Source organism: Aspergillus candidus (genome assembly GCF_002847045.1).
Source record: "Aspergillus candidus strain CBS 102.13 unplaced genomic scaffold BDW47scaffold_20, whole genome shotgun sequence".
NCBI lineage: Eukaryota > Fungi > Ascomycota > Eurotiomycetes > Eurotiales > Aspergillaceae > Aspergillus > Aspergillus candidus.
Window position 1 is genome coordinate 323,130 of NW_020194025.1, and position 24,408 is coordinate 347,537.

General features: G+C 53.6%; 13 protein-coding genes across 13 annotated transcripts; 5 read left to right on the top strand and 8 right to left on the bottom strand.

The window, feature by feature from the left end:
• Positions 1 to 802: 802 nt before the first annotated feature.
• Positions 803 to 3,256, top strand: rlmA (SRF-type transcription factor RlmA; the record flags this gene model as incomplete). The annotated part of the gene is made up of 3 exons (XM_024817346.1): positions 803 to 858; positions 923 to 1,079; positions 1,133 to 3,256. 3 exons carry the CDS (start codon positions 803 to 805, stop codon positions 2,741 to 2,743), a joined length of 1,824 nt encoding a protein of 607 aa, XP_024672400.1. The 3' UTR covers positions 2,744 to 3,256.
• Positions 3,257 to 3,572: 316 nt separating this feature from the next.
• BDW47DRAFT_105321 (major facilitator superfamily domain-containing protein) lies at positions 3,573 to 5,646 on the bottom strand. The gene is made up of 3 exons (XM_024812530.1): positions 5,302 to 5,646; positions 5,185 to 5,214; positions 3,573 to 5,117 (listed from the first exon to the last, which is right to left on the bottom strand). The coding sequence occupies exons 1-3, from the start codon at positions 5,581 to 5,583 to the stop codon at positions 3,579 to 3,581; spliced, it is 1,851 nt and encodes a 616-aa protein (XP_024672401.1). The 5' UTR covers positions 5,584 to 5,646; the 3' UTR covers positions 3,573 to 3,578.
• A 250-nt stretch (positions 5,647 to 5,896) lies between these two features.
• BDW47DRAFT_105322 (EF-hand) lies at positions 5,897 to 7,394 on the bottom strand. The gene is made up of 4 exons (XM_024812531.1): positions 7,186 to 7,394; positions 7,090 to 7,108; positions 6,083 to 6,986; positions 5,897 to 6,020 (listed from the first exon to the last, which is right to left on the bottom strand). The coding sequence occupies exons 1-4, from the start codon at positions 7,224 to 7,226 to the stop codon at positions 5,998 to 6,000; spliced, it is 987 nt and encodes a 328-aa protein (XP_024672402.1). The 5' UTR covers positions 7,227 to 7,394; the 3' UTR covers positions 5,897 to 5,997.
• On the bottom strand, positions 7,381 to 8,872 carry BDW47DRAFT_28708 (putative short-chain dehydrogenase/reductase family protein). Its single transcript, XM_024818662.1, has 2 exons — positions 7,794 to 8,872; positions 7,381 to 7,741 (listed from the first exon to the last, which is right to left on the bottom strand). The coding sequence occupies exons 1-2, from the start codon at positions 8,672 to 8,674 to the stop codon at positions 7,627 to 7,629; spliced, it is 996 nt and encodes a 331-aa protein (XP_024672403.1). The 5' UTR covers positions 8,675 to 8,872; the 3' UTR covers positions 7,381 to 7,626.
• Positions 8,873 to 9,134: 262 nt separating this feature from the next.
• BDW47DRAFT_117389 (gamma-glutamylcyclotransferase) lies at positions 9,135 to 10,241 on the top strand (the record flags this gene model as incomplete). Its single annotated transcript, XM_024815074.1, has 6 exons — positions 9,135 to 9,229; positions 9,315 to 9,346; positions 9,407 to 9,456; positions 9,557 to 9,561; positions 9,621 to 9,705; positions 9,783 to 10,241. 6 exons carry the CDS (start codon positions 9,135 to 9,137, stop codon positions 10,239 to 10,241), a joined length of 726 nt encoding a protein of 241 aa, XP_024672404.1.
• A 461-nt stretch (positions 10,242 to 10,702) lies between these two features.
• Positions 10,703 to 12,009, bottom strand: BDW47DRAFT_28738 (RNA recognition motif domain-containing protein). The gene is made up of 6 exons (XM_024818663.1): positions 11,815 to 12,009; positions 11,443 to 11,487; positions 11,282 to 11,354; positions 11,122 to 11,228; positions 10,877 to 11,016; positions 10,703 to 10,817 (listed from the first exon to the last, which is right to left on the bottom strand). The coding sequence occupies exons 2-6, from the start codon at positions 11,460 to 11,462 to the stop codon at positions 10,750 to 10,752; spliced, it is 408 nt and encodes a 135-aa protein (XP_024672405.1). The 5' UTR covers positions 11,463 to 11,487; positions 11,815 to 12,009; the 3' UTR covers positions 10,703 to 10,749.
• Positions 12,010 to 12,724: 715 nt separating this feature from the next.
• Positions 12,725 to 13,244, bottom strand: BDW47DRAFT_105328 (uncharacterized protein; the record flags this gene model as incomplete). Its single annotated transcript, XM_024812532.1, has 1 exon — positions 12,725 to 13,244. One exon carries the CDS (start codon positions 13,242 to 13,244, stop codon positions 12,987 to 12,989), a length of 258 nt encoding a protein of 85 aa, XP_024672406.1. The 3' UTR covers positions 12,725 to 12,986.
• A 452-nt stretch (positions 13,245 to 13,696) lies between these two features.
• On the bottom strand, positions 13,697 to 14,349 carry BDW47DRAFT_131601 (E3 ubiquitin-protein ligase; the record flags this gene model as incomplete). Its single annotated transcript, XM_024817347.1, has 1 exon — positions 13,697 to 14,349. The coding sequence occupies exon 1, from the start codon at positions 14,285 to 14,287 to the stop codon at positions 13,697 to 13,699; it is 591 nt and encodes a 196-aa protein (XP_024672407.1). The 5' UTR covers positions 14,288 to 14,349.
• A 257-nt stretch (positions 14,350 to 14,606) lies between these two features.
• On the top strand, positions 14,607 to 17,424 carry BDW47DRAFT_131603 (uncharacterized protein; the record flags this gene model as incomplete). Its single annotated transcript, XM_024817348.1, has 4 exons — positions 14,607 to 14,713; positions 14,915 to 15,281; positions 15,433 to 16,842; positions 17,320 to 17,424. 4 exons carry the CDS (start codon positions 14,607 to 14,609, stop codon positions 17,422 to 17,424), a joined length of 1,989 nt encoding a protein of 662 aa, XP_024672408.1.
• Positions 17,425 to 18,831: 1,407 nt separating this feature from the next.
• Positions 18,832 to 19,396, top strand: BDW47DRAFT_125538 (uncharacterized protein; the record flags this gene model as incomplete). Its single annotated transcript, XM_024816401.1, has 3 exons — positions 18,832 to 18,903; positions 18,957 to 19,295; positions 19,382 to 19,396. 3 exons carry the CDS (start codon positions 18,832 to 18,834, stop codon positions 19,394 to 19,396), a joined length of 426 nt encoding a protein of 141 aa, XP_024672409.1.
• A 478-nt stretch (positions 19,397 to 19,874) lies between these two features.
• On the bottom strand, positions 19,875 to 20,371 carry BDW47DRAFT_125539 (uncharacterized protein; the record flags this gene model as incomplete). Its single annotated transcript, XM_024816402.1, has 2 exons — positions 19,875 to 19,978; positions 20,083 to 20,371. 2 exons carry the CDS (start codon positions 20,369 to 20,371, stop codon positions 19,875 to 19,877), a joined length of 393 nt encoding a protein of 130 aa, XP_024672410.1.
• Positions 20,372 to 21,245: 874 nt separating this feature from the next.
• BDW47DRAFT_28779 (translation initiation factor eIF2 subunit beta) lies at positions 21,246 to 22,542 on the top strand. Its single transcript, XM_024818664.1, has 3 exons — positions 21,246 to 21,416; positions 21,483 to 22,115; positions 22,207 to 22,542. Exons 1-3 carry the CDS (start codon positions 21,356 to 21,358, stop codon positions 22,371 to 22,373), a joined length of 861 nt encoding a protein of 286 aa, XP_024672411.1. The 5' UTR covers positions 21,246 to 21,355; the 3' UTR covers positions 22,374 to 22,542.
• Positions 22,543 to 22,808: 266 nt separating this feature from the next.
• BDW47DRAFT_28792 (AIM24 family protein) lies at positions 22,809 to 24,335 on the bottom strand. The gene is made up of 4 exons (XM_024818665.1): positions 24,207 to 24,335; positions 23,724 to 24,068; positions 23,286 to 23,635; positions 22,809 to 23,197 (listed from the first exon to the last, which is right to left on the bottom strand). Exons 1-4 carry the CDS (start codon positions 24,247 to 24,249, stop codon positions 22,979 to 22,981), a joined length of 957 nt encoding a protein of 318 aa, XP_024672412.1. The 5' UTR covers positions 24,250 to 24,335; the 3' UTR covers positions 22,809 to 22,978.
• Between the last annotated feature and the right edge of the window lie 73 nt (positions 24,336 to 24,408).

Below are 24,408 nucleotides of genomic sequence, written 5' to 3' on the forward strand. Positions count from 1 at the left end.
GAGATAATAATAGAGATGTATTCTGGAGTAGAGATGAAGTCAGAAGGCATTCTATAAGATGGACCTGCCTCAGGCCCAGACACCAAGGCGGTCAGGCACGATCTATGAATAGAATTCTGCATCCGCTGTCATTTCTCTCCATCAACCTCTTGTCGACTCTGTCTCCCATCTGTCCATCATCATCATCTTCATCATCTTCATCACTTCATCGAGTCCCTCATTCTCTCCTCTCTCTCCTCTCTCTCTCCTCCCTCTCTCTCTCCCCCTCCCGGTCTCTCCCGGTCTCTTTTCTCCCGGTCGTTCTCCCACGGTAGGTGCCTCAGGTTTCCACTTCATTATTCCATCCTGGATTATTTGTATTATTTTATGTGGATTTATCCCATTAATCATCCAACCATCTCTTCTCTTCCTCTCTCTCTCTCTCTCTCTCTCTCTCTCTTCTCCTCTTCTTCTTCTTCTCTTTCAACTTCTCTCTTCATCCATTCTCTCCTCTCTCCCTATTCCCTCCCTGTCTATTACCCTCCCATTTACGACCTTCTTTCATTCCCCTGTTTCTTCCCCTTCTCTCCACCTCTTTTTCTCCCTCTCTCCCTCCAGTGCTAAAAATAGTCTCGCTTTTTTAAGGTTGTCCCCCCCCCCGATTTCACTAAGCACTATCTTGCTTCTCCACTCGCTTTTCCATCCTCTGGCTCTGGCCTTCCTGCCTGTCATCTCCCTTTTTGGTTGTCATATTGGTTGATCCAACCCTTTCCCCTCCCCCTGTTTCATCGTCCCTCCGCGCCTCAGTCGCCACTCCTCCCTGATGGGTCGACGAAAGATCGAAATCAAGGCGATCAAAGATGATCGCAATCGCTCCGTGTATGTTTCCCCTCCTTCTGATCCCAACCATCTCTCCAGGGATCCCTCTCTGACCACCCCCAAGTACCTTCCTCAAGCGTAAGGGCGGTCTGTTCAAGAAGGCGCACGAGCTCGCTGTCCTCTGCTCCGTCGATGTCGCCGTCATCATCTTTGGTTCCAACAAGAAGCTCTACGAGTTCTCGTCATGTGACATGCATGAGACATTAAATCGTTATCAATATGTTCGTCTCCTCCCCCCCCCTCCCCGAAAGAAAAAGTTGTTGACCCCCCGTAGTATGGCCCTCCCCACGAGCACAAGGGCCCCGAAGATTTCTCTGGGAAGCGCGACGACGATGACGATGACGATGAGGACACCCCGGCCCCCGATGACATGCACCCCACTCCCCCCCAAAATCCACCCCCCATGCTCCCGCCGCACATGCAACATCATCCCGGTTTCCAGCACGTCCATCATGCCCCGTCCGCCTCACCCCCCCTTCCCAACGGCATGCCCGTCGGCCCGCGTCACGGCACCCCCCAGCCCCAGGTCGTCTCGCGACCCTCGTCCCGCAATAACCTCCGTCGCGTGAGCGGCCACCTGGCTCCGGGCCACCACCAGGCCACGCCACCCCCGCAGAACGGCTTCACCTACATGCCCAATCCCTCCGTCTACCACCCTGGGGCCCCGCCGCGACCCGGTCATTACGCCCAGTTTGCCCACCACGGGCCCATGCCCCCGCACACCATGGCCCATCACCACCCGCCGCCCCAGTCCGTCGCGCCTCCGCAACCGCATCATCATGCCATGGCCCAGCACGCGCCCGCGCTGACCCTGTCGCAAGCCCCGCCGCACCCCGCCGTCGCTCCCGCCTACTTGCCTGACCAGCGGAACTCGATGCCTCCCACCTTTCCCACCGAACCGCCGCCGCCCCACCCCACGCGGACGGTCTCCATGCCTGACGGCCCCGCGACCGACCAACCGCCCCGGGCGCCCCCGGTGAAGATCGAAGGGAGCCAGTCGCCGCAGCCGCCCCCACACCCGTCCCACCAGTCCCACCCGTCCCACCCGTCTCACCCCCCGCATCCGCCGCGGTCGCTCTCCTCCAAGTCCCGGAGCATCTTCACGCCCATCGACGACCGCGGCTCGGTGCTGGCGCGTCACTTCGGGCTGGGGCCTCCGTCGCCGCGCCCCGACGCGACGGACGGGGCCGGGGAGGCGTCGCGGGAGGCATCTCCCGCCGTCGGGTCGACAGCGACGGCGCAGTCCGCCCCGCCGCCCCCTCGCCGGGCCGCCACCGACACGCCCCGGGGGACGGCGTCCGCCGAGCTCAAGCCACCGTCCCGGACCAACAGTGGGTCGGCGGTGGCCCCCAAACGGCCCCAGCTCAAGGTGCAGATCCCCAGTGAACACTCGGAGCCGGGCAGTGCCACCGCCGACGACTCCTCGTCCGCCGGCCACAAGGCCCTCACCCCGGCCAAGGCTAACAACCCGGATGGCTCCTCGTCCGCCGTCGTCCTCCCGCCGCCGTCCCCCTCCGCGGGCGCCCTCCTGAGCGCTGGGGCCCAGGGGCCGCCGAACCCGTTCGCCCGGCCCCCGCCCCCGGGCGCCGCGGCGCAGAACGCCGCCGCCTACGGCGCCAACAACAACATCGAGACCCCCATTTCGGCGCTGCCCAGCCGGTTCGTCTCGGATGCGCTACTCCCGTCACCCTCCAGCTTTTTCCCCGAGTGGGGTTTCGGCCGGTCCGGGCCCGACAGCAACATGCTTCCGAGCCCGCTGACCTTCCCGACCCCGTCGGGGCCCACCGGCCCGGGCTTCTCCCGCGACGACGAGCCAGACAAGAAGCGCAAGAGTCCGGAGGGGGGAGGCAGCGGTGAGGGTGCCTCCAAAAAGACCAAAACGTAGTTGCCTTCTGGTTTTTATTTTTATTTTTGTGGTTTGGTCTGTTTCCTATGACTATCCGTCTGTCGTGTCTCTGGCATCTCATGGCGTTCGAGCTATGGCGTGGTTTCTCTTGACCTTCCTTGAATGATTTTTTTTTTGTCCCCTTGGTTTCTTTCCACGTCTCCATATACCCCTTCCTTATCTTCTCTACTTTGTTGCATGAGTGTAGATTTGTCTGCACTGGTATCGTCCTGTCCATCTGGGATCAGGCACCGATGTCTTACTAAAAAGGACCCCACCGCACCGAGGTGGGGGCAAACACTGTTACCTTACGTTATCTACCTATCTATCGATCTACCTTGACTCTCGTCGGCTGGGCGGGTTGGGGCGGCGTTGTCTGTCTTTTTCTTCTTTCTGTGTTTCTTTTCTTTGTTCGTGATTGGATCTGGGTTTCTGGTTATTACCACTGTGGAATAATGTAAATAAATGTGACTACTATCTAGGTGTGGAATACACTGGTTTCATTTTATCATATCATCTATAACAAGTCATTATGCTATTTGCAGGAAGAGAGGAAGACGATTCTGGAGGAGCTCTGAGAGCGTCATGTCAGATCTCATTGAATGTATGACTTCAGTGGCGCATTGAGTATCACTAATAGAGTATCTAACTACGCCCATACAACTTATCCCAAACGGACCGAAATGGTGGTACTAAACCAAACAAACTATATATCCTATAGATATACCCCATGCAAAGGGAATTAATTATGTAACAAGAGACAGATCAAAAGGGAAGAAAAAGAAAAGGGTATATAGATATATATATGATTAGAGCGGCGGGAGGGGGGGGGGGATTAAACCTCCTCCTTCCTCCGCTGGTCTTTATCCCGCTTCTCCGCCAGGATCTCCAACCTAGCGCGCTCCTGCTCCGCGAGGCCCGTCTTCACGGCCGTGTGGTTCTTGTTGAGCACGACAGGACGGATGAACAGGCTGATGATGAGGCCGGCGGCCGCGATAGCCGTGTAGAAGATCCACATGCGGGAGAGGGTGAAGTTGAAGGCGGTGAGAATGGCGGATTGCTGGTTTTTGGGCAGGGAGCGGATGAGGGGCGCCTGGGAGCCGGAGAAGGAGTGCGCGATGGCGGCGGTGTTCTTGGGCCCGATGACGGCGGCGACGCGCGGCATTTGCTGGCCCAGCACGTTCTGGTAGATGACTGTGCCGAGGACGACGGACATTGCGGCGGAGGTTTGGCGCAGGAAGCCGAAGGTGGCGGTTGCGGCTGCTACGTCTGCGGGGTGGATGTTTGCCTGGAGGGCGACGAGGGGCGCCTGGAAGATGGGGCCGGCGCCGATGCCGCCGATGAGTTGGTAGATGACGATGCGGGACCAGGAGGCGTAGGGCTTGAGGTCGATGAGGAGGCCGTAGCCGAGGGTGAGGAAGAAGAGGCCGCCGACGATGAGTTCGCGGTAGCGGCCGGTCTTTTTGATGGAGATGCCGGTGACGGCGGAGAGGACGGAGAGGGAGAGGACCATGGGGAGGACGTAGACGCCGGAGAGGATCGGGGTGGCGAGGAGGACGGTCTGGAAGTAGAGGGGGAGGTAGTAGGAGCCGGCGATGAAGACGAAGGAGTGGCAGAAGCAGATGACGAGGATGGTGACGTTGTGCCAGTTGTTGAAGATGCGGGTGGGGATGACGGGGTACTTGGCGAATCTCCACTCGTAGATGAGCGCGAGGGTCCAGGTGAAGACGCCGAAGACGATGAGGCAGATGACGGTGGGCGAGGACCAGGGGTAGTCGACGCCGCCGAATTCGAGCCCGAAGAGGAACATGAGCGTGCCGCCGATGATGAGGAGGGTGCCGACCCAGTCGATGGCGCGGAGGCCGTCGAGGAAGGGCGTCTTGCTGGACTCGATGTGGAGGAAGAAGAAGAGCGCCGCGAGGGAGACGCCGCCGATGGGGAGGTTGAGGTAGAAGCACCAGCGCCAGGTGACGCTGGTTGTGAACGCGCCGCCGATGATGGGGCCCAGGGCGCCCGCGATGGCCCAGGTGGCGCCGAAGAGGCCGTAGTACATGGGTCGGTCGCGGACGCTGAACAGGTCCGACACGCTGATGTTGGCCAGCACGATGATCCCGCCGCCGCCAATGCCCTGGAGGGCGCGGCCCGCGAGGATCATCGGCAGGTTGATGGCCAGCGCGCAGATCAAGCTGGATGCCAGGAAGAGCATGTTGGCCAGGAGGAGGATGGGTTTCCGCCCCCAAATATCACTGATTTTCCCCCACAGGGGAACGCACGAGGCATTGGCGAGGAGGTAGGACGAGGCCATCCACGAGTATCCGCTTTCCGAGGCGTGAAAATGGGCGGCCATGGTGGGCAAGGCAGTGGAAACGATGGTCTATCGATTGAGTCAGTCGTCTGCTTCAATTTCTGATATATCATGCACGCGGGGTAGGGAAACCGACCATGTCCAAAGCTGCAAGAAACAACGCCAACTATGCCAACCACGTTAGCCATCAGATCAAATCCATGATCCATATCGTATGCAGCCAGCCGTCCAAAGAGAAGCAAGGGAGACATACACAAAGCGCCGTCATGACAATAGCGACATTCTTCTTGCCCAATTTCTGCGCCTGCGACGGCGTGCGATCGAGCGCAGCGCCCTCCGCATCCTTCTCCCCTGCGCCCTCACCTCCACCGTTCTGCTCATTCATTTCTCCGGACTCATTGTGACCTCGGTCTTGATCGGTGGACGACTGCGGCGGAGAAACCGAGCTATTCAAGACCGCTGTTTCTTTTGCGGTCTGATCGGGCGAGTTCTGATTTGTGTGGATTTCCCCGAGAGGATTCTGAGGTTCCGACATTGGCGAGACTGTCTGGATCTTTCTGGGTGTTGTATCACTTGTGTTACTGCCGGGAGGGTGAAAAATCCAAAATAGATGAGGAAATGACTCCTGGTTGAGTGAGTCAAGCTTGGATTTTTCGCGATTTTGGCGGGAGATTCCGCTCGGCGATAAGCTGCGGCGATTGCGGTCGGTTATCTCCGACTATCTTTATCTACCAGATATCTCCATATACCTACAGGTAACTATAGATATTTCTATATATCTATATATACATAGATATGAATATACTAGGTGATTTATATATCTACCAAGTAAGGACTAGTAGAACACCGTCGAGTTTGATATGGGTATATACAGTAGTTCCACGTGTTGTGTGCATGCGTCAAACCGCATGCGCAGGACAGAAAACAATAAAGAGAAAACATCAACCGTCTAATCCTGTAACTGAAGAATCTCTGTGCAGAAGGGGTAAGCAAGAATAACCAGTCATATCCCCCACGATATAGGTAAAACTCACCCGTTAAAAACTCCTCAAAGCTGACAGTGATATACCCATCACGATCATCATCGTACCGTTTGAACGCATCCGTCATCCGCCGCAGACTGATACAAGCCTGCACAAACAGATCGAAGCTCATCCCCATCTGCACCGGCCCCTTGCGCGGATCGCTCATCAGTTTCCCCTTGCTCTCGAACGTCGTAAACAGCACCGTCACAAACGACGGGCTCAGCCGATACCCGAACGCGACCAGCGCCTTCTCAAACTCCGGCAGACTGATGCGCCCGCTGCGGTCCTCGTCGAACCGGTCGAACAGCTCCCGCCACGCCGCCAGGTACCGCCACAGCGACACGAACTCGTCGAACGAGATCGTCCCGCTTTTGTTGCGGTCGAACATGCGGATCATCACTTTCACCGTCCGCGGGTGGAACGACGTGAAGTCGCCGTTGACGAGCGCCGACCCCAGCTCGAGCTCCGTTAGGGCCCCCGTGTGCGACGCGTTGGCCGCCCGGAAGAGCGGGAAGAGCTGTTGCGGGTCGTCCTCGGGCGCGGACAGCGGAGGCGGGTTGGGCGACAGCGGCGGTCGCGACATTTGTGGGGGACGGGTGCGCTGGGCGGGCGGGGGCCCGAAACCGTAGTTCTGTGGGGGCGGCGACGGGTGGAGATTCGGGCGCGACTGCGTGGTTGGCGGTGGAGGCTGCGGCTTCGCGCTGTAGGGGTTCTTCATTGGAGGGGTCGGTTTGGAATGGTACGATTGTTGCGAGGGGAGAGGACGCGCGCCCGAGGCCGGGTAGTGGTGTTGGGAGGAGGGGGCGCTGGAGACGGGCACTCGCGCTGGCACACCGCCGTGGACCTGGGGTGAGCTTCGAGGCGGCTTTTGCTGGGGGGGACCGGTGGACATGGCACCCATCATCTGGGCGACCTGGACATTGGGGACTCATCTGGTTAGCTTTGCGGGGGTGGCTGGAGGCGGGTTGGTTAGACAGCGCGTCTGGCGCTGGCTGGATTGGGCGGGCACTTCACACCTGTTCAGGCTCGGCATGTCTGTTGCATTTGGCCTGTCAGTTAGTGATCGTCGCCCATGACAGGCACACTACGCCGACATGCTGAGCTTCACTTACGCAGGGAGCGCATCCGGATTGTAGGATCTGTTGTACGCCATCGTGGGTTCGAGCTGACGTAATGGGCGCGACGGTAACGAACGAACTCAATGGGGGGTGGAGGTAGAAGAGGCGGACATTCAGAGGGTCTAAGAGAGAAGAGAAAGAGACGTAGAAGTGAGGGGAGAAGAAAGCCCCCGACAACGTGAGAGAAGGAGGGGGGGAGTAGGCAAAGTGATGGACAGAAAGCGTCAGGAGTTCAGGAGAAATTCCGGTGACGGTGGATGGATTGACTTGCTCGCCTGCGGATCTCGTGGGGCCCGCCTTCGTTCATGTCCGGAACGCCAAGATATACCCAAGTTGGTTCCAGCTGGCTGGCAGACGCCCCAACTGGCGTGTCTTACGCGTATATGTCTGTTCATTGTTTAGGAATAATTACTCGATCGCCATCTTCCTCGTACGTTACAGTCCTCGATCTACGTCCGCCGACTGCGCCTGTAGCACCGCCAGGATCTCTGAATAAGCCTTGTCCTGGAACTGCCTCCCCTCCTCACCGACTGTCAGAGCTGTCGATTCACTGTCATGGTCAGCAGAGTAAGATCGTAGGGGATAAGAGGCTCAACACTCACTCCAAATAGCCATCACTCCGCCAGCATTTCCCATGCGCCTCGACCCCCTGGTACGTTCCACTCACCAGCGACCGACTCCCCTGCTCGGCAGTGCGTGCAAAGAGCTTGTAGACCACCCAGGTGACCCATCGCTCGTAAAACCGATCGAACTGACGCCCGAGAGACGAGGCGCAAAAACCCGGGCTCACGGTGTTGATAATAACAGGGACGCTGCCGTCGTCCTGCCGGATCTTGCCCGCGACAGTCTTGAGCACATACTCCAGCAGGAGCTTCGAGATACCGTACTGCGCGGGACCAGCAAAGTTCCTCGGGTCATTCAGGTGCTCCAACAGGGGGCCTGACGTCCGGAGGCTCTTCGCCTGAACTCGCACGAACTGCTGACTGGACACCACGGTGAGATGCGCCGGGTCTGACCCAGTCGATCCGGCCCGTAGTTTGGGGAGTAGTAAGAGCGCGAGAAGCGACGTGGACAGCGTGTTAACCTGCAACGTCTCCTCCCATCCGTCGGGGGAAGTGGCGTATTCGCGATTGAAGAGCCCGGCATTTAGGAGGGCGATGTCCAGCCGGTCGATCTCTTTGTCGACGCGGTTGGCGAATCGCTTGACGCTTTGGAAACTGCCCATCTCCAGCTCCCAGACGGAGACCGCGCCGGGTCGGTTGGTGCGCGCCTCGAGCTCAGTCTTGGTTGCTTGACCGCGGTCTGCATTGCGACTACTGATTATGAGCGATTCGACTCCTAGGTTGAGGAGCTTCAACGCTGCTTCGAAGCCCAAGCCGGCTGTTGCCCCGGTCAGGATGACGGTCTTTCCTGCGAATGAGATGCCGGTTGGGTCGGTTGGTGGCGTGAATTGTGTCCGGAGGAGACGCAGAAGACCCGCCATGGTGGGATTAATTTATATGATACGAGACGTAAATATCCAAGCTATTATGTATTATAGGTAGAAATGTGATTGTCTTGGATGAAAGCTTGGATGATGTTGTTGGTCAATGACAGATTATCATTCCCTGCCGTAGTGGGTCGTACAGGACAGTCAATAGTTGTATAATTCAAAGAACAAAACTGAAATACCATCTCAAACTATATCACTGGCAAAAAAAGACAAAGATGATACATTCAATCGGTATAAAAGATGGCAAAGGATCAATCGCAGCCGACGATCTATCGGCCAGAACACAAGACAGAAGCAGAACAAACAATGCAAACGCCGCACTTATCCCTTCATCCCACCGCAATCTTGAACATACAATCGACATAGACCACTGCCAATATACATACCCCAAGCGGACAACAGATAGATCTACATTGGAAATAAACATTTAGAGCATCGCCCATCTTTCACAATGACATCCGGCGAAACGGGGCACCAGACGCCCCCGGACGGCCGCACATGGCGCAATCATTTCCCCGCCGGCGATCTTTGGGTTTTCGGATATGGGTAAGTCAGCCTGATCTATACCACCACGACTTGGACTGGGGATAGGAGGGTTCGATGATGGCTGATAATATCTATCTGCGTTTAGGAGTTTGATTTGGAAACCTCCTCCGCATTATGGTATGTATTATATTTCCTTTGAGATTTAGTTGTATATACTGACGCTAATGGGATATATAGACCAGAGAGTACCGGGATATATTGATGGCTACGTGCGCCGGTTCTGGCAGGTGTGTTTACACCATTTACCCCCCCTTCCTACTTGCCTGTCTGCTCTGTTGTTTTTTAATACAGATATCAAAACTGACATGAGGTCTTTCTACCTAACAGGCCAGGTAAGAATCCACCAGACACGACTTCATTAGCACTGTGATCATGAACTAATACCAGACAGTACCGACCACCGAGGCACGCCAGAAGTCCCCGGACGAGTCGTGACCGTCATCGAGCGGAAATTCTGGGAGACCTTAGATGATCCGGTATGTATCTATCCCTCATATAATCACTTCCTAGGGAATCCCCCACTTCTATCTAGAAAAGAACTAACAACCCAAAGCTATCTCACCTCGAGTCAACAGATACCAAAGTCTGGGGCGCGGCATACCACATCCCAGCCTCGCACGCCGAAGAAGTCCACGACTACCTCGACGTGCGCGAGATCGACGGCTACAGCGTGCACTACACGCCGTTCCACCCGCTTGCAAACGACGCCTCCCCCCTCACCTGCATGGTCTACATCGGGCAGCCGTCGAATCCGCAGTTCCTGCGGGATCCGGCGCGGCGCGAGCAGCAGGATGTGGCGGAGGTGGTGGTGCGTGGGGAGGGACAGAGCGGGAAGAACACCGAGTATCTTTATTTGTTGGAGAAGGCGCTGGAGGGGCTGGGGTTGGGGAGTGCGGATGGCCATGTTACGGATTTGGTGAGGCGGGTTAAGGACTTGGAGACGGTGGAGAGGGCGAGGGAGGAGGAAGAGGCTGCGGAGAGGGATCTTAGGGAGTCGCTTGGGAGGTCGTAGGGTTTAGATTAGATATAGAGGGGGCTGCTTTTTTGGTGGCTTCGAATGCATGCATAGACGGCACGTATCTTCATTTGCGTTGGCGTTAGGGCATCTTTCTTACACACGATTAGATCGTTCGAAGTCGGTCGGTTCCCGTTCCGCCCATGTGCTCAATTAGGCCCACAGACGTTGGGTTTACATGAAGGGAGGAAGGAATGGGGAGAGGGTGAGATATCAATGTTTCACTGTGATCGAGCTGTGCGGAGAGTCGGGTCTCCCAGGGAGAGTCTGCATCGCAATGGAAAGAGAAGAAGAGAAAGAAAAGAAAAGGAAATCAACGAAAATGAGTACGCGTCATCCCGCCATTCTGTGTCGTCCATTATCAAGCTAAGCATCATTTCCTTCATGGATCGTATCTCGTCGCTTGGGTAGTGCAAGGGTAGTGGAGTAGCAAGATTTTTTTTTTCAAAAAAAAAACACAGCATGGTGACCGAAGATTTGCCAGATAGACCCGAATCGACAACGTTTAGACAGCAGGCTCCTGCTGCTGGTTACGCCAGCCGCCGCCGTTGTTGTAACCACCGCCACCGCCGCCTGTAATTTACGTTAACCACCATTCCATGCATTTGGAACTCAAGATAGGAAGAACTCACCGTATCCACCACGGTAGCCGCCGTAGCCGCCGCCGTTGCCCTCAGGACGGTTGTATCCACCACGGCCGTGGAAGCCACCGCCGCCGCTGCGGTCGGAGCGCTCCGAGGCCTTGTCAACACGGATGACGCGGCCGTCGAATCTGAATTTGTAAGCATTCTGTTCCAGACGAAGGCGGACCGTCATGGCGAGGCCAAAAAAAGAAGGACAAAGAGAAAGAAAAAGAAAAGTAAAAAGGTAAGCTCACTCCTGGTTGTTCATGGCGTTCATGGCGGCGTCGGCATCCTGGTCGCTGGCGAAGCGAACGAAACCGAAACCCCGGCTGCGGTTGGTGTCGCGGTCCTTGACGACAACCTGGAAAGGGTGAGCGATGAGACAGAAACAGGAGGGTATGAGAGAATACTGACAGCTTCCTCAACGGCACCGTACTTGGAGAAACCGTCGCGAAGAGCATCGTCATTGGTGTGCCATGCGAGGCCTCTGGTGGGTCAAAGGTCAGTGGAATGAAGCTTGACTGAATCGACGAACCGGAATCCGTCGATCGGAGCCGGTGGGGGTGGGAACGAACCCGATAAAGAGTTTGGACATTGTAACGTGGAGTTAAGAGAGATAACTGAGAGATGGTGCACCGTTAGTAAAGGTGTGGAAGTAATGACGAGGAAAAGGTTCAGATCAACGACAAGAAACTTGTATGAGTAGAGAGAAAGCAGAAGACAGAAGACAGAAGGGGGCTGAAGTGAAGAAGCGACTAATTGCACAGGCAGAGAAAATAGGAAAATCAAAATCAAAAATAATAAATAATAAAAAAATTCAAAAAAAAAAAAATTCAGAAAAATCGAAAATAGATCAAATGCCCCTCAAAGATCGAAATCATTAAGGGTTCTGGGGGGATTCTGGGGACTGAGCAAACATCCCGCTCCTCATTCATTTGTACACCTACATTTAAAGACCGAGGACTTTTGTTATGTACTGGAAATCCACGAAAGGTGAGTGAGAGAAGAGAGGGAAGAAGGTTGAAGAAAGGAGAGAACAAACCAAGAAACTGCAGAAATGATTCCCACAGAGAAAAACAAAGAGGGGTGAAAAACTAGAAGGGGAAAAAATGGTAAAGCGGGGTGAGAGAGAGAGAGCGAGCCTGAGAGAGCCTGAGAGAGCCTGAAAGAGCGGGAGAGAAGGAGAGGGAAGCGGGAGTGCGGCCTGAGGCAGTCCTCTCGAAGGAACTACTCTACTACTATAATATTACTCTACCTACTATCATACTATCATTCTATACTACTATACTACTATACTACTATACTACTATACTACTACTACTATACTACTACTACTATACTACTACTACTATACTACTACTACTAAACTCCCACTTCCTCCCCAGGTATACGTGAATTTCTCCCCGATGGCATCAATCTCAACCCAACCAACCGTAAACATCTCAAAAGAGGAGGGGGAAAGCCTGGCCTTATCTAATCATGCAGGTGGCCTAACTGAGATGAGAGAAATCTCCTTCCAGCCCAAAGCAAACACGACTGATTGGATTGGAGACGGCTGAGATATGGGGAGCGAGACGGAGGGGCGTTTGCAAGGGCTGCGGCGCCCCTTCGTCTCTCCTTATTGGAGCAAACGGGTGTCGCCTGAAAACGCCATTCTTCAACCTGTCGGGATGCCTCCACCGATACCGGCTACTCCGCTCCTTGGGATTCGAGGATGTTGACAACCCGCTGGGTTGGGCTCCACGAATCGGAATGAGAGGGATGTACAGGGGGTAGATGACTCTGTTGCTGACTCTTGTGTATGGGGTGGAAAGGGGATGGTACTAGGGAGTACATCCACGACTTTGAGGACCTCGGGGACGACCTGGAGTTCTCACGCGACAATGAGGTGTTTGATACCACCATTCAAACGGCGGTAGATTACAGGGCCCCTCGAACTGGACCTGAATGATCGCAGGGGTTTAGATGGACTCAAAATGATAGAATTCGTTGAATTCCTGAGGCTAATTGGCCAATGCTGATACATCGAAAGTGTGCAGTATCCAATGTCTCTTTCCACCAATTCCAGACAGTCTTCCAGCCAGTAACAATCATGAGCATGTCAATTGCCTGATAATAGTCACCTTTGGGTGTATTGGAGACCACTGTCCCGTCGACAGCGCCCACAGACACCTAACCCACATTGCTCACATTTTAGGATGAAGTTACTCAGTATGCGTCGGCATTGTCGACATTGATATCTTCCATGAACCCTAGACCAGCCGCCGTACTGACATTGATAATGCGTGTCCCATTGACGCTGCATCTCCCACCGACGATGCATTTCCAGTTGACGCTGCATTTCCAGTTGACGCTGCATTTCCCATTGCCGCTGCATCTCCCATTGACGATGCATTTCCAGTTGACGCTGCATCTCCAGCTGACGCTGCATTTCCCGTTGATGCTGCATTTCCCGTCGACGATGCGCGCCCATTTGAGGATCCGTGCCCCATCGACAGTGCGTACAGACATGCATCCCACATTGCCCACACCTTAAGATGAACCTGATCTGTTTCTTTCGGCACTGTTGACATTGATATGCTCCCTTAAGGCTATGCCAGCCGCCGTGCGGACATTGACTATGCGTCAGAACCGGGGACAGTTGCTGAAACACTCCTCGGGGTGGAGGATACTGTGGATCTTGACCGAGAAACCGGTAGGCCATATCTCTCGCCATCCTTCTCCGATCCGCATTCCACACGTCACATTTGCATCGCTTCCACTTGACCCCGCAGTCATAGCAAAATTCATACCCGCAACGGCACCTAGAGGGGGAAAAGCAAGCGCCGGTCAGAGGGTGTGCTCGTACGAGTCGACAGAGGGGCCATGCTCGTACATGATATGGTTGCAACCAAAGGTCAGCTCTACGAGGTTGCGACATTCGAGACAACGCTTCCAGCCTTCGTCTATAGCCATCTGCAACACGTCGGAGTCGTGGCTAACGCAAGCACCATCGTGCGATCTGGCCTTGCATTGCGTGCATGTCCGCGTCGGGCACTTTTTGCACGAGCGAACACTGTCGTCCAAGCCTCTGGCCGGAGGGAGATAGCGAGCGCAGTGCGGGTCTGCACAATAGGTCCTGTCCCGGTCGTTCTTCTCGACCACTCGCTCGAGGTACCGTTCGATAAGTTCAGGACTCAGGAAGATCAGCATGGCGGTCAATGGAATGGGTTCGCCACAACACTCGGGAGGGAAAAAGAAATCCTGGGCAAGAGTACGTTCGAGGTAGTGAATGAGACAGTCCTTGCAGTAGCAATGAGAGCAACGGCTACCTATCCTGTCCTCCTTGGGTCCATACTCCCTGCACACGACACATTGATACTGTGTGGGGGTCGTCGGATCGCCCTTGGGATTGTCCTCCCCTCCCCCCTGCCCACTCATCCTATAGGATGAGACTCTAAATGACGTTTGATTTAGCAACCGTCCCGGACAGTAAAAGAGGCAGCCCGCCCACTACAAGTGATAGAACGTCTGGATTAAAAATAATATGAAATTTGCAATGAACGAGAGAAAAGAGACAATGTCGCTTTAGTAATAGACATGATCAAACAGTGGAGAGACGACCTCTCCATATGCAATGTTGTATATAATCCAGGTAGAGTTCTCTAAATTGGAAAGAAGGACCGTCTCGAGCCGTGACCAGGAGCATCATATCTGGCTGTTGACGCATGATAATTACTGACAGGGACGTTAATACAGCATGCCTACCCAGTCCATTCTGTGCCCCAGGATGAATGAAGTGCAAGAGCCATTGATCATGTTTCACTCTCTGAATTCCAAACTGGTGACTGAGGCATCTACCAGGCAGTAAACATGGGCTAGATTGGGAAATCGTGGATTTCTCCAACCGACGCCGACATTTGGGGCAACTGCGACCCCCGTTTCTCTCCGTGGCTGGACAGCTCGAAGGAGAGGATCATTCGAGTACCTATCGTTCCAACTTAGATTCTCCAAAGCAAACGATTCTTGATGCGGCATCTCATCGGTCGTGGTTGATTTGCTTGGAAGACTTGTTCTTGAACTTTCACCTAACCTACCAAGCCATCACATCGAAGCCAGCTTGACCTGCGACATGGAATTCGCATCTCGAAATTTTATTCACGAGTGGTTATCGAAGACAGAGGACTGCTATGACCAATCCAGCGTAGCCAGAAGACCACTTTCCGGCCACCAAAGGCCGGAAGAGGGAGAATTGCGTAGGTATGAGCGCAGACCACGACACAAAACCAAAGACGACCATTACGAATACAACGGAAGCTCCCGGACGAAAGAGAAACATCGCACCAAGTCCGAGAAGAAACCCGTCAAGAAAAACAGAAATCACACTATAAACGACAATTTTCACGCTTCAAACGTACCCCGAAACCGCGTGACTGTAAGTTGAATGTCCACTGGCATAGAGACATGGTGCTGATGCTTCGGCCAGCTGGGATTGTTCGGGAAGGGAAGGGCCTCGTCTGCTGTCAAGACCGGTCAAGGTAGGAGCGTCTAGGAAGATACCTATTCTACTGACTTGAATCTAACAGGTTCTTCTTCTAGAGTCTCTTCTCGCTTTCTCAGAAACAGAGTTCCTGGAAAAAGCGCCACTACCTGACAAAGAAGATCATTGGACAGATCGCGATAAAGAAAGGAAATGTGGCTCGCGAACTGGGATTTCCAAAAAATTGATGGATAGATTCTCCTTCAACAGCCCACGCGCAAACAACGTCGGTCAATCTGAGTTCGTGGAGGAGGAAAGATCCCAGCCAAGTGACATGACGCTCTTGAAAACAACAAACCAGTATACAGGGTTTGCTTCATCCCATAACCCGACAAGTATACGGAGATGTGGTGGCTCTGACTTCACATCCTATAGGGGAATTGCTGTCGGAGGCCGTACCTTGGATGGCGATGAAGCACCCAGGGGGCGATCTCGCGTTCCTAAGCCCTGCAACGCATTCTACTTTGACCAGACTCAGCTCGCGCTAGAACGGCTATTTGATCTTTATTGCAAGCACCTTCTACTGTTTGACTTGGCCTCTGGAGAAGGAACCGCGAGTATATCGCACAGAACGAAAAGGTATTGGAACCTGAACGAATTGAAATCCCTACTCAAGAAACGCCAAAGACTATGGGGCCCAGATGGAACCGGGACCACATTCGCGGAGGGTCTTAACCTGCGCACGTCAGCAAAAAGACGCAGTATAACCCCTAATGACTCGACTATGGCCACGGCGCGACCATTCAAGAGAAGGAGAATCACTTCGGAAAGTGGAACTGAACATGGATCTGGCCTTGTTGATAACCCTTCTCGGCCCCCGGAGCAATCTTTTGGACGTGAAAACTGGCCGAATGAACCGCGAGAGGGAAGCAGCCATATGGTGATGGGAACGAACGATGGGACATCCGATTATGCTCTCGGTCTACCAAGCATGGTTACCCGTACCCCAACCTCGGCAGGGATATCGGAGGGTGGGGGAGCACTGTATTCTCCCTCGTGGATCCAGGTCCATGGAAGTCGCACGCCTGCAAAGTCTACATCGGACCATGGCCTGGATAGGGCTGGTGACACAGCAGCTCACACCCACAACGATGTTGGCATCGAATATAACATCGGCAGAACATTGTACACTGCGGACCTCGATGCGGAATATGAAGGGATTGTCCACTCTGAGGAAGTGGCCCCAGGAAGCATTCTGGGGGTTGAATTAGGGGACTACATGAATGACACTATGGGTGCAAGGAGAAATGGCAGCATCTGTCCGGCCACGCAGGATCTCCATTACTATTGCGGACTGACTATTAGACCGCTCTCCCGTACCCCTTTCGACACGGCAGGGACCGCATTGGAGGAAGAACACTCTCCAACTGAATTTCAGAACACGAACAAAAGCTCGGAATTTGCGCAGTCGGCATATGGACCCAAGCACCAGGGGTCATGTCATGATGCAATTACGGTAGGAATTGGTGGAAAGTCCCATACAGGGGGCATCTCTGCATCGGGTATGCCAATAGATCCTGCCTTAGGCTCCGTGCGGGTTCTAGACACCGATGAGCCTGTGCTGCCAGTGAATTTTTGGCGCCAAAATAAGCTATATTGATAAAGCATGTGATTGCTACCTAATGCTCCATACATGATACAATTCGCATTTGTTTTGCTTTCGAGTTGCTTATATATTCAGTGGATTTGGAGTGTTGGCTTACATGTTCTTGCTGAATTTGCAATGGGCTCCTCGGACCCGAGGATCTGGATACCGTCTCCGAGCACATCAGGTACGGTCTGACGTTCAAACATCAAGGGCACAGGCGCTGAGCAAACTCTCTGACTCGGGGACTACTTAGCAATTGACAGGGGCATTTGGCTTGCTTATCAGGCCAATAGCAATCAACATTGCAAGGTCATTTGACACACTTTCGGTTGTTGGGCAGAAGAGGTGTCCATAAAGGAGATATGCGATACCTATCAGTTACCACGGGATGAACCACTCCACTGGGACGGAAGATGCAAGTCGTATAAGGCTAGGGAACAGAGCCAATAAGCGCAGGCTACCAAGTGGGGAATAAAGACAAAGCGTGCGAGACGGAACTTGATGCTGGAGAGGAGACTCCAAACGAGCGGTATCCCTGACATGCTCAATCACCTACACCTATAATACCATCTGACAACGCAGCCTCGGATCCAATATCAAGTTTTAGTACGGGGTCTGTTTGCCCAGCCTGAAACCTTGCCTGATGAGTGGGTCGACATCAATCCAAAAAGCCGATGATCCGTCTGAGCGTACTGGGCAGTCTGCATCTGACAGAAGTACCTACATACTAGTCCGACTATTGACAACTTGATATGGACCCAATGGTCCAGAACGACCAGCCCGGCGGGCCCCGCGGCCACTATTTGGTTCTGATAGGCTGGCCACACGGCGCTCTGCCCCTACGGTGGGCCATGGCGCGGAGCATCTTGGGATCCACACACCCAAGCGGTCGGTAAGCCAAGAACCCATGAATCTAGCAGGGACCTATTATCCAAGCTAAAGGGATAAGGCATGGACTATGATTAAACAACCCCTCCCCTGACAGGGCTAATTTGTCAAACACCTGAAAAGAGATGGGCAATCATGCCCCGAAACCGTGAGGATGGGTCAGCGACTGCATCGTCATATATGATAAAATCAACAGGGCAGATTGGGCTTGTTCCCTCTTTCGTTCTTTCTTTTCTTTTCTTTTCTTTTGTTCTCCCTGTCGTCCAAGAGATCATTAGGGTGGTTTGTCCAGTCACCAACTAGGGAAAGGGCCTGTTGATCCTCGACCCAACGATGGTGACACTAGTTGATCCCAGTCGCTCGGGGCCAGCGGTGTAGCCCTAAGGACATAGCTGAGTCCCTTGAAACCCTGCGACGTGAGCGGGGGAATGAATCCTTTGCCCTGATTTTCGGAAACGACCGTTTCATATCCGCAGCCTGGCTGAGACTGTGGGCGCGTCTTGCTGGGATCCAGCGTACCAATGTGGCACCTAGTTGCATGAGCTTATGCATCTCACTCCGAGGAAAGTAGGAGTCCCCAGTTGCCTAATCACATCCCATCAAATCCCGGTGTTGTTCAATCACCGGGGGTTAGATTACGTGACGATCCCGAGTCCATGTGGTCGCGTTCCTGGTGGTCAGTCCAACTGCAGTCATGGAAAAGGCGCATTCTGGGATAGCCTTCTGACGTGGATGACAGTTCCAGGTTCGCGGAATGAAGCCCTCTGTTGGTCGTTGCTTTTTTGGCAGTGGAGAGGGAAGTTGCGGCTCATATCTCGACTGGTAGTTACTTGGAACCCCGGGTATAAGAAGGGTTCCGACGTTGGCTGACTTGTCTCCCAGACCACCGGTCCTCGTTATGCCCATTCTTCTTCCACGAACACGACTACCACCATAGCATTGTATTCTCAATCATATCCCGCCTTGAAAATGGCGCCCAGCCTCACAAGTTACCAACTGACTGAGTCCAACCTCGCCTTGCATGACCAATCTTTCCAATGCGTAAGTCTGCCTCTCCACCAATGGACCCAATCAGCCCTAAACCAAGGTCCCAGGAACACCCAACAGACTCTATCATCCCCTGGGTCGAAAAAATCATCAAAGAGGAGCGAATCCACCAGTTCTACACCTCCCTGAACACGGCCACGTCCGCTACCCACCAAACCAACGACATCACCTCCCGGGGTCCCGACATAGTCTCCGACCTCCACCTCCACCAGACGCACCTAGCGCAGCAATCATCCACCGGAGAGACGCACCTGGAGCAGCTAATGGGCGACTTGAAACTGTTTGACCAGCGCCCTGGGATCTGCATCGAGAGCCCGCTTGAACGGTTCCTTATACCGGACGGGTGCGGCGCCCCTAGCTATTTTGTGAGACCTGCGCTGGAGAATGTTAGTGAGGGGACGGGGTTTGGATGCTTGGAGGGCATGGAGGAGAGAAGGGCTACGGCTAGGGGACATGTTGCTGCTGTGAATAGGCGTCGGCGGGCTGATACTGGAGGGTGGAGTTCTGGGAGGAGGGGTTAGATAGGTCTCTCTCTCTCTTCCTGGCAAGCGAGAGATTGGATGAGAGCTGGGTCTCATATAAAAGGATATTCATGCATGTCATGGTATAGCTGGAGTTCTCCACCACTACTCCAACAAAATCATCGATTGCGCTTAAGGTATGCTCGGCGAAAGTATAATACTACCACTCTCAAAGGATCAATTGGGTATAAAATTCTGCTCTCAAGTTATGCCGACGCGCTGTAAACAATCCGGACCGAGTTCCCCGCAACACAAGCGGTACAGTCCATCCATCCATCCATCCATCACAACAGATAGTCAAGCCAACCAAGCCAAGCCAAGTATGCCACTCACAAACAAGACCTTCAGGCTATGACCTGACCATCCATGCATGTGTATGTTGTATATGTATACCGAGAATCTTCAATAATGAATTCTCCTTTATCCTGCACCGGGGAGAGACTCTCACAGCGACGCGAGGGCCCCGACGACCCCGGCACCCTTGAAGGCAGCTTGGTTCTTGACGATGATGTCGACGGGGTATTTCCATTCCATGAAGCGCGTCCAGCCTGAATTTCGTTAGACTTTACATATACACATATATATACGTTGGAGGAATAGGTCCAAAAGAAGATATAACAAGGGAAAGATGAAGGTAGGAACTAAGGCATACCCCAATAAGCACACTTGCGGCCCAAAAACTTGCCCACAAACGGCACGATCACCATCGACAGCAGCAGCTCCAGCTGCTCAATACTCTCGCGCCACTCCTCCTCGGCGTCGGAGTAATCGTCGGAGAGGGTTGCGAGCTCGGAGGACGTGGTGGATTCGGACGGCAGGGAGGCGATCTCGTCTTCGTCGGAGGAGTAGGCCGCGTTGGGGTCGGCGGTGGAGGGGTCAGGGACCATGTAGGCGGAGGTTGTGAGGGAGGGGTTTGAGGCGGAGGGGGATTGGTAGGCCATGTTTGTGGATAATATGGGGATGGGTGTTGTTTGAGAGGTGGGTGATGTCGGGTCGGATTGATGGGTGGATGATTGGTCGATCGTTCTTCGAGATGGTGAGATGGAGTTGTGGTGTTGTGATAATGTTGCTCAAGCAGTGGCCTGCCTACCGCTTGGAGAAGAATTGCAGCATGGAGGGGGGTGATGCTGCAAGCGCGAACGACTGAATGAGGTGCAAGGAGGTGGGAGGATGCGAGGATGCGAGGATGATAGGTTGGAAGTTGGAGTTCCGCCTGGAAGATCCGCGTCTGCCTGAGGTGTGGATGCATGCATCATGCATAAGTGGTGGCTGATGTAATCTATTACTGGGATAATATTCATACCTCAGGCAACGATACTGCTGTCACGGCAGAACGGGCGGTGTCCTCACGGAGGGGGGGTAATACCATAAATACGGTACGGTGTACAGTTGAGTCATCTCACGTGACCCGATAACGCCGGTCGCCATCGCTGGAACGGCTGGATGGGAATCACCGTGGCTGATCCAAAAGCTTCACGACGACCCAAGTTGCGACCCAGAATCCCTCCTCTTCAACTGTGGTGTGAGTGTTTCATTTTTCCATCGATCTGTGCTGTGTGTCTGTCCCCTAGAGAGAGTCCCTATCACCATGGCGGAGACTGTACGTCACCCCCTGTTTTGTTCTTTACCGATCATTCGCCCACATTTTCTGCTTTGGCCGCTATTATTTCTACGACGACTCCATTGTGCCCACTACCCACTTGACCCTCTACTAATCCCGACGTACCTATCTATTTTGTGTACTCGGGTTATTGAGTGTCTTTTTCTGTTTCCATCGTCTCCATCTTTAACACTGCCTTTTTTTTTTGTTCCCCGCGAGACTTTTTACAAGATCGCCTAGGCTAACGCTACCCGGCGGGGTTGACTTTCAGACCGAACCACAGAAGCTACGCAAGTCCGTCGCCTTTAGCGAAGGTACCGTCATCATGGATACCAAAGGAGAGGTCACAGAGGCGCCTCAGGTTGAGAAGCCTGTCGCCGAAGAGGGTATGTCTTTACTTCCTTTGGAGATATCGAAAAACAGAAAAATTTGATGTTCTAACAATGATAAAGCGGCCGGCGACAAGTCCGTCGACGAGGTCACCGAGATGTTCAAGGGCCTGACGAAAAAGAAGAAGAGCAAGAAGCCCAAGGAGGGCGAAGCCGGCGAAGGCGACGAGGAGACCCCCACAGCGGCCGGCGACGAGTTCGACCCGACGGCGCTGAAGAAGAAGAAGAAGAAGAAGACCAAGAAGGTGGACGACTTCGAGGCCAAGCTGGCCGAGGCCGGCATGGGCGAGCGCGAGGAGACCGCCGACGGCGAGCCCAAGGAGGAAGAGCTGCCCGAGGGCGATCTCGAGGCCGGCACGGGCATCTGGGCCCACGACGCCACGCAATCCATCCCCTACTCGCTGCTCGTCTCGCGATTCTTCTCCCTCATCCAGAGCCACCACCCGGATATGCTCTCCAGCGGCACCAAGTCCTACAAGATCCCGCCCCCGCAGTGTCTGCGTGAGGGTAACCGTCGTACCATCTTTGCCAACATTGCCGATATCTGCAAGCGCATGAAGCGGTCCGACGACCACGTCATGCAGTTCCTGTTCGCGGAATTGGGTACCAGCGGTAGTGTGGACGGTTCGCGACGATTGGTTATCAAGGGTCGTTTCCAGCAGAAGCAGATTGAGAACGTCCTGAGAAAATACATCGGTATGTCTTCCCTTTTTCCCTTCTTGGGATATTACTCGTTTTCAAAAAAAAAAAAAAAAAACCCCCCGTTCATACCACTAACATCTTCCAGTCGAATACGTCACCTGCAAAACCTGCCGCAGCGGCGACACCGAGCTCAACAAAGGTGAGAACCGTCTGTACTTCGTCACCTGCAATTCGTGCGGTTCTCGTCGTTCCGTCGCGGCCATCAAGACCGGTTTCCGTGGCCAAGTCGGCCGCAGAAAGAGACAGGGTTAAACGGGCTCGAAAAAGCTTTTTTATCTTTCTGTCCTGTTTTGTTTCTCTTGGGGAAGAGGTTGTGTGTACGGAAGCAAAAGAGCTGGCTACATCGTGTAGCGTTCCCCCTTTACTCTTACTCGCTCTCTCTTCCTGGCGATTCTCGACTTTTGCTTTCCTCCCATTACTTCTCTCGTATAAAGATTTTCTTCTTATGTTTCTTGCCTTCTCGTTGTGGGTCGTGTTAAGTGTGGGGGGAACGAGATTGTGTTGGTTAAGAGATTGATTTGGGGGAGACGGGGGGGAGTTCTTTAAAAGCTTTCAGAGACGATGTGAAGATTTAGCATGGCATCAATGAAATGACTGGTACATGGTTTGATATGCTTGTATATTGTTCGCTTCTTGTGTTATGTCAGGATAATGCAGTAGGCTGTATCCTCGAAGAGGTTGTTTGTCTTGAGAAGGGACTCATTAATGAAACATGCTATATATCATCATATACAGGTGCATTTCGCTCCCAAGTAACAAATGAAGACAACAGAAACCCCGATAAAGGAAATACGAACCAAAAACAATAACACTGTTCCGAGACCAGCTCATAAGCATCAATCTACCGTTATCCGCCCTCAATTACTGGCAGTATGCGCACCGATATGGGCGGCAAAGGCTTGGACGTTTCTCGTCTGCATGTACACGGTCCCCGGGCCGTCGAAGCGACACGCGAGACCTTCTCCGGAGGCCAGGTTGGACATTATGCCTCCTCCAGCAACACGCTCCATCCTGTATTTGCAATTCCACGCCACAAGATGGCCGTTGTCGACGAAATATGCCTCACCGTCACGGAGCTAGAAAATGAAAACCGGTTCCAGTCAGCTGTCAAGCCAGGGCAAAGACTATGCATGGCACTGTAGATTGGGAAAGAAATGTCCTTACATCTTTCTTGATGATAGCACCAAAGCTCTGCAGCCAGACAAGGCCTGATCCGCTCATCTTGTAAATGAACAGTCCTTCGCCGGAGAAGACACCTTTGGTTAACCCTTGGCTTTGGTAGTCCTTCTGGACAGCGCTTGTCGACGCCAAAAATCCATCTTTGCCGACTTTCCACGAATCTGTGCCATTCAAGCGCAGAACAATAATGTCGCCCAAGGTTGATGGAGCCAGTAAGAGTTCACCAGGTCCAGTGAAGATCGAATATGACATCTCGCCGCCGGCAAACATTTTTTTCAGAGAAAAACTTATCTTTCCCCTGACTGAGATGGTGTGAGACATGGAGATCATCGCCCCTGTTAAGCTTATAGTCAGCTCCTTGGATCAACCAGATCCACGCCTCAGTATCAAGCCAAAAGTATAACTAAAAAGAGCAACGCCTACCTGGCTTGGCCTCTATCGGACAGCCCACAGCCAACTGCAGGGTGACAATCGAATTGCTGTCTCGATGGCTAACTCTGAAGCTCCCACCATTGAACGTGCCGACTTCGTCTTGATTGGTCGCATTAACGGGCGGGCCAAATTGCGCCGAGCTGACAGATGATCTGTGGGGTTGCACAGCGGGGGCAGCAGGCTGAGGTGTCGAGGATTGCGGAGGAGGAGATACGCTCGCTGCATACGGGTTATTAGATCCGGTCACCGGAGGAGATGCCGGCTGCTTGGGAGGCGGCGGGTAGCTAAAGTTCGGAGGAGGATATGCTGCAGAAACCTGAGAGTTCTGCTGGAAGCCTGCACACTGTAAGGATGGTTCCAATGCGGATAGAGGATGGCATAGTAGAGCTTTGTGTACCTGCAGCATTTGGAGGGGCTTGTTGGCAATGAACATCAGCTTTAATTGCTTTTCCTTGCTAGAATTGGCAGACTCACGAGGATATTGAATCTCCTGGGCTGGAGGAGCATAATTCGTCATTTTCGGTCGTGAGTTTTTGGCTTTTCCGTAGGAGGATGCTCGCAACGACGCGGATCTTCTTGTATGACTACCCCGCTATTGAATTGATCTGAGAAAAACCAACGGGCAGGACTAAAGCGCGGGGGAGGCTATATGTATAAAGGTATCGTGAGCCTTCTT